Here is a 7,534-nt window from a genome sequence, read left to right on the forward strand (position 1 = left end):
CCTGTAGCCCCAGCTGTCCTGGAGTAACTCACTATGTGGACCAGGCTGGCCTTGAACTCACAGAGATCCACCTGCCTCTTCTTCCTGAGTGCTGGGATTAAAGGCGTGCGCCACCACGCCCAGCTTGTTTTTATTTTTTAACTTTGTTTGTTAACTTAGTTTTGATTTCAATATTTTTAAGGATGTGGTAGATACACACCCTGGCCTTACGTTCCTGAAAGATGCTCCAGAATTCCACTCTCGCTACATCACCACGGTAAGCTGAGTACTGTTTTGTCTTAATAAAACTACATAAATCGCATTTTTATCATTACATAGTATCCAGGCTTTCAGGTTATTTTGTGAAAGATAATACAGGCATATTTTTGAGACAGGGTCTCACTATGAAGCTTTGGTTGGCCTGGAACTTTCTATGGTAGACCAAGCTGGCCTTGAACTCAAAGAGATCCACCAGCCTCTGCCTCCTCAGTGCTAGGATTGAAGGCCTGTGCCACCATACCCAGGTGGGTAGAGTATTTCAAATGGAAAGAAGGTATAGATTAAAATTCAATTAATAATTTATATTTGTATTCTTTTCCCTTCATGTATGTGTCAGTACCAAAATAGGTCTCTGATATACAACATTGCAGTAATATCCTGGCTGGTCTTATGAGGCATATTTTTACTCATAAATTTTAACATTCACTTGATCTTTAGTAATTCTAAATAATACTAAAATAATAGACAGATTTTCCCAAAAAAGATATCTCTAGACCCTTAAAATTAGGCCTATAAATAATAATGAGAAGTAAATAAATCATATAGGGAATCTAAAATAACATACTCGGGGCTGGAGAGATGGCTCAGCGGTTAAGAACACTGGTTGTTCTTGCAGAAGACCCATGTCTGAATCCCAGCACCCACGTAGCAGCTAACAACTGTCCATAACTCCAGTCCCAGGGGATCCGACAGCCTCTTCTGACCTCCATGGGCATTGCATGACTCGGGTGCACTTACCTACATGCAGGCAATACCCCATACACATAAAATAAAAATAATAAAAAATAAAATAACATACAATCCCATTTCGTAAGGTGCTCTCCTTGTATCTCATGCACAACTTCATCTAATGAATCACAGGCAGGCATCATTGTGAGTGAAAGGGGCACAGGCCAGAGTGCACTTTGCCCTATCTCCCTGGTTATTTTGGAAACAAAGCCCAGGGGTACACTTCATATTCACAGATACACTCAAATGAAACAGCCTTTGGTACTAGCTTAGGTCCTTCATCTAAGCAGGGTCGTCCTCTCCCAGGAGAGCCCTATCATTATGAAAGTACGGTTCTAATATAACAAATGACTCCTGCATTGTTTTGGTATTTTCTTCCTGTGGGAATTTCATTCTTTACTCTTCCATTGACTGTCATTTGCTCTATAAAACTTTGTAAGATTTTTGATCAGTGAGATGGTTTGGCAGGTAAGGTGCCCACTGATAAACTAGATTGGCCCCTTGATCTCTGAAGATGCATGTGTCTCTGCCTCCACTCCAGTGCTAGGGTTTCACACATGCACCACCATACCCAGCATCTATGTTAATACTGGGACTTCATGCTTGTGCAACCAAGCCATCTCCCCAGCCCTGTGTTTCTTCTCTTGAGAACTCTATGTTCATTTCATCAGCCCGTTTATTGATTGACAGATTTGAGGTTTTGTAGTTTAATTTCTGTAGTTCCTTATGTATTCTAGATATTAACCTATCCTGTCTGAAGTATAGTTGATGAAGACTTTTTTCCCATTCTGTAGGCTCTGTTCACTCTGCTAATAGCTTTGTTTGCAATTCAGAAGCTTTTTAATTTCATATAATTCCGTCTTTCAATTCTTGAGGCTATTTCCTATGTTGCTGAGGTTCTATCAGAAAGTTATTCCCTGTATGTTTATCCTGGGTTTTCCCTTTGCTTTCCTTTAGTAGTTTGTTTCTGGTTTTTAATTAAGGTCTTTGATCAATTTTGAATTGTTTTTTTAATATTTTTATTTATTATTTTTATCTTTATGTTTATGAGTGTATTGCCTGCATGTAGGTAAGTGCACCTGTGTTGTGCAGTGCCCGCGAGGACAGAAGAGGCTGTTGGAGCCCCTGGAACTGGAGTTACAGACAGTTGTTAGCTGCCATGTGGGTGCTGGGATTTGAACCTGGGTCTTCTGGAAGAATAACCAGTGTTCTTAACCGCTGTGTCATCTCTCTAGCCCCCTCAATTTTGAATTGTGTGTGTGTGTAAAGTAGGAGATAGAATCTACTTTTGTTCTTCTATGGGTAATTATCCAGTTTTGCCATTACCATTTATTGAATTCCAGTATATGTTCTTGGCACCTTTGTCAGAAATTAGGTGTCATTGGTTCTATGGGTTTGTTTATTTATTTATTTTGGTCCTCTGTTCTGTTCCATCGGTCTGCATATCTATGTTTTTGTGCCAGTATCGTGTTGTCTTTGTCACTATGGCTCTGTAGGATAATTTGAGGTCAAGTAATATGATACTTCTGGCATTGTTCTTTCTTAGAATTGCTTTGACTATTCATGGTCTTTTGCGTTTCCACATGAATTTTAGAATTTTTTTTATAGTTCTCTGAAGAATGCCATTGGAATTTTTATGAGGGTTACATTGAATCTATAGATTACTTTTGTTATTATAGCCATTTCACAATATTAATTCTACCAATCCAGGAGCATGGAAGGTCTTTCTATCAAATAGTGTCTTCTTCGATTTCTTTTTTAACTGTCTTAAAAAGTTTTCCTTGTAGAGGTCTTTTACCTCTTTGGTTGGGTTTATTCCTAGATATTTTTATGGGGAGGAAAGGTATTGTGAATGAGATATTATTCCTAATTTGTTTCTCAGCGAGTTTGTTATTTTCAAAGGTACTGATTTTGCACATTGATTTTGTACCTTGAAACTTGCTATGTTTATTACATCTAGTTTTCTGGTAGAGTCTATAGGGTCTTTTAAGCATAGAATCATTTCACCAGCAAATAGGGAGAATTTAACTTCCTCCTTTCTTATTTGTATCCCTTTACATCTTTTTTCTTGTTTTGTTGCTTTAGCTAAGACTTACAGCACTATACTGAATAGGATTGAATTAAGTACCCTTGTCTTGTTTCAGATTTTAGAGAAAATGTTGTTTTTCCCCCCTTTTAATATAATGTTGACTTATAGGTATGTCATATATAGCATGTATTATTTTGACACATATACCATCTATCCTAATTTCTCTAGGACTTTTATCATTAAGGCATGCTGAACTTGGTTGAATTGCCTTTTCTGCATCTATCAAGGTGATCATGTAATTTCTGTTCTTGAGTTCATTTATATGGTTAATTACATTTATTGATTTGAGTATGTTGGACTGACCTTGCATCCCAAGCTTGCTTGCTAATGTTGATTCTCTGTCCCTCCTCACTGTGGCTAGACAGGCCCATTTTTACCTCAGATGCTTTGTTGTTCCTCCTTCCTCAACATAGAATGTTCTACAGATTCTCATCTGCAGTAATTCTTCCTCATTTCCAGGTGCCTGAACAAATATCCTGGTCCTGTCTGTCTTCTTGAGTCTCTTCTCTGTCTGGTGTCTCCCCAACTCTCTATTCCTTTGTTTTTCTTTTTAGATTTTTGAGACAGGGTCTCACTATACAGTCCAGGCGGGCCTTGAACTCTTGATCTTGCTGCCTCAGCATCCTGTGTGCTGGGATTTTTGTTCTACCACATCTAATATATGCTTTATTTTTTCTTCTTAACGCTTTCTGATATTAAATTTCTTGCTTATTGTCTATATCTTTCACTATAATATAATATAAACTACATGAGAAAGGAGACTTTATATATTTTATTGATCTACTCCCAGTACCTAGAATAATATCTGACACTTGATAGGCACATATTAAATACTGAGTGAATACGTGATATTACTCTCTTTGTAAAATTTTTTATTTTGTGGTACTGGGGATCAACCCCAAAGACCTTGAGCATGCTAGACAAGTATTCTAACACTGAGTTACTTCCCCAGTCCCATGGGGATGTATTCTTAAGAATTCTACACTGGCAAGATGGTTCAACAAGTGTCATGACCTGAATTTGATCCCCAGAACATGGTGTGCAGAGAGAGAGAGACAGAGACAGAGACAGAGAGACACAGAGAACTGACTCCTATAGATCATCCCCTGACTTGTGCATACACATGGCATGCACTCACATGTAAACACACACACACACACACACACACACTAAATAAATAAAGTTTTAAAAAAAGGAATTATAAACTGGACATGGTGGTGCATGCCTTTAATCTCAGCACTGAGGAAAGGGAAGCAGGCAGTTCTCTAAGATTGAGGCCAGCCTGATCTACATGGTGAGTTCCAAGCCAGCTGGTGCTACAGGGAGACCTTGTCTCAAAAAGAAGAAGGAGAAGAAGAATTATTATTATTATTCTACATTAATTCTGCCTGCAATCCCAAAGAGAATTGTTGGGCCCTGGTCATTGGCTGTTCTGTAAGCTCAGGGTACAGTAAATCATAATTGAGAATTTTTAATTCTTTTTTTTATTGAGCTTTTAAAATTTCATACAATATTTCCCACTCACATACAGACCTCCTCCCCCCATCCATGCCTTCCCCCGCTAAACCCTACACACTCTGCCATGCATGCTGAGTCCTTTTCATTCAGGCATTTGAACTCCAGTGTGAATGCATCCCCTGGAGTCTAGTCAGCCCATCCAGTGGTTGTATGCAAGTCACCCTCACCCTCACCTAGCAGCAACCAGTCTCAGATAGTTCTTGATCTAGTGCTGATCCACCACCTATTTCTCACCTCCCCTTTGGGCCCTTGTTTGATTGAGTTGACATGGGTCCTGTGTTGGATACCACTGCTGCCATAGGGTCACATGAGCAAGCCTCCATTGGCCTGGAAACCCCCACTTCATTCGTTCATGAACCAGCCCTGGCTCTTACAGTCTTTCTGCCTCCTCTTCTGCAGTGGTCCCTGAGCCGTGGGTGGGTGAGGTTCCATACAGGAGTCCCATCATGCACTCTACACTCATTCTCCAAAGTTGGCCAGTTGAGGCTTTCTGTGTGTAACACACTCTGATGTACATGGAAGCCTCACTGGTGAGAGTTGAAGGGTGCATTAGCCCTCTCTCTACCCCTTATTCCACTTGTTCCATGAGCCTTTATTGTAGAGATTTGACTTCAGATGTGTCACCTAGTACTGGGCATCCCCCAGGTGCATGTTCTCTAAGCCTGACCAGATGTGCAACTCTGCAGTAGCCTCCATTTGTTGCAAAAAGAAACTTCTTTGATGAATGCTATACAACATGTTTGTCGCTCTAAGGAAGGTCTCTTCTATCTCGCACTCTGTTCCCTTCCAAGCAGGTCCTAGGTATATATATCCATCAATGTTCAGACACTCTACGTGCATTTCTCATAGGGTTTCTAGGGCATCACTTTTCCCTCTTAAGTTTTGTAACCCCCCCCCCAAGATTCACTTATCTCTACTTTTTTCTCCCATCCAGCCTCCCTACTCCCTCCCTTCGAATATCAGTGCCCCCACCATACCCACCCTTCCCCCAATACCTCCCAACTCCCGCCATCCTTCCGTTCCCGAGTTCCCATGTTCCCCCACACTATGGTCCCTTGAATGTCCTTCCCTCCTCTCCTCCCTGCCAGTTACACATAATTTTTCCACTCCCTCAGGTAGCATCTGTTCCCTACTATCCCCCTTTCAGGTTGTTTCTTGTCCTTTACCTCCATGTATCCTTTGCCTTTACCTGGGTCCTGGTGTTACATCAGAATTCATATACTCACATATAAGGATTGGTGCTACAATCCACAAATGAGGGAAAACATAAGTCGCTTGCTTTTCTGCGTTTGTGTTACTTCACTTAGTATAACACTCTCTAGCTCGATCCATTTACCTGCGAATTTCATAATTTCACCTTTTCTTACTGCTGAGTAGAACTCCATTGAGTAGATGTATCACATTTTCATTAACCATTTGTCAGTTGAGAGACATTTAGGTTGTTCTCAATTCTTAGCTATTGTGAAGAGAGCAGCAACAAACATGGATGTACAGGTATCTCTGCAGTACGATGAGTCCTTTGGGTATGTGCCAAAGAGTGGTATCACTGAATCATATGGTAGGTTCATTTTTAGTTTTTTAAGGATTCTCCACACTGCTTTCCATAGTTTTGCACGAGTTTGCATTCCTACCAGCAGTGAATGAGCGCTCCTCTTTCTCCACATCCTCTTCAGCATGTGGAGTCTTTCATTCTCTTGATCTTGGCCAATCTCACTGGGGTAAGATGTAATCTGAAAGCGGTTTTGATTTGCATTTCTCTAATTACTAAGGATGTTGAGCACTTTTTAAGGTGCTTCTTAGCCATTTTTATTTCTTCACTTGAGAGCTCTCTGTTTAGGTCTATCACCCATCTTTTTATTGGGTCATTTATCTTTATTGAGAATTTCATACATGTATATAAGGTGTTTTTATCAAATCTGAGAGCTCTCTGTTTAGGTCTATCACCCATCTTTTTATTGGGTCATTTATCCTCTTATTTCTTTCTTTTTTGAATTCGTTGTATATTCTGGATATTAATCCCCTGTTGGATGTGTATCTGGTGAAGATTTTCTCCCACTCAGTGGGTTTCCTCTTCCCTTTCTTTTGCTGTATGGAAACTTCATAATTTGATGAGGTCCCACTTACTGTTGACCAGTGCCTGAGCAGCTGTTGTCTGATTTAGAAAGTCCTTTCCTATTCCTATATCTCGGAGGGTGCTGCCTATGTTGTCTTCCAGCAGTTTCCAAATTTCGTGTTTTATATTGAGGTCTTTGATCCATTTGGAGTTGATTTTCATGCAGGGTGAAAGATAAGGGTCAAGTTTCATTTTTCTGCAGGTGGAGATCCCGTTTTGCCAGCACCACTTGTTGAAGATGCCACCTTTCCTCCCATTGGGTGTTCTTGGCACCTTGATTGATTATCAGGTTGCTGAAATTATATGAACTCATGTTTGGGTCTTCTATTTTGTTCCATTGATCTATGTGTCTATTTTTGTGCCAATACTATGGTGTTTTTATGACTTTAGCTCTGTAGTACAATCTGAGAATTTAAAAAATATTTTAATATTCAAAATATTAATATTTTAATTTTTATTTTATATGTATGAATGTATTGCCCACATGTATGTGAGTGTACCCATGTCGTGCAATGCCGCAGAGATCAGAAGAGGGCTTTGGATTCCCCTGGAACTGGAGTTAAGGACGGAACATAGCCACCATGTGAGTGCTGGGAAACAAACCCGGGTCCACTGCAAGAGCAGTCAGCACTCTTAACCACTGAGCCATCTCTCCAGCCCCATAATCTGAGAATTTTAAGAGTTGGAAAAGCTAGTGGTGTGTGCTTGAAATCCCAGCTATTCCAGAGGGAAGGCAAGAATACCTCATGTTTAGGACCAGACTGGGCTATGTAGCAAGACCCTGGGGGGTGGGGGGGAGAAAGAGGAGAGGGGAGAGGAGGGGAGGG

The 7,534-nt window shown here is 40.4% G+C and overlaps 1 protein-coding gene across 3 annotated transcripts in view; it reads left to right on the forward strand.

Annotated features, from left to right (window-relative positions):
* Positions 1-7,534, forward strand: part of Ppp2r3a (protein phosphatase 2 regulatory subunit B''alpha) — a 243,705-nt gene that overhangs the window by 116,539 nt on the left and 119,632 nt on the right. For all 3 annotated transcript variants that reach the window (XM_017800255.2, XM_008841637.3, XM_008841639.3), the window contains one exon: positions 182-256. In XM_017800255.2, coding sequence (XP_017655744.1) covers positions 182-256 — 75 coding nt within the window. The remainder of the gene's footprint in view (positions 1-181; positions 257-7,534) is intronic.

Source organism: Nannospalax galili, unplaced genomic scaffold, assembly GCF_000622305.1.
Source record: "Nannospalax galili isolate Female #2095 unplaced genomic scaffold, S.galili_v1.0 scaffold861, whole genome shotgun sequence".
In the NCBI taxonomy this organism is placed as follows: domain Eukaryota; kingdom Metazoa; phylum Chordata; class Mammalia; order Rodentia; family Spalacidae; genus Nannospalax; species Nannospalax galili.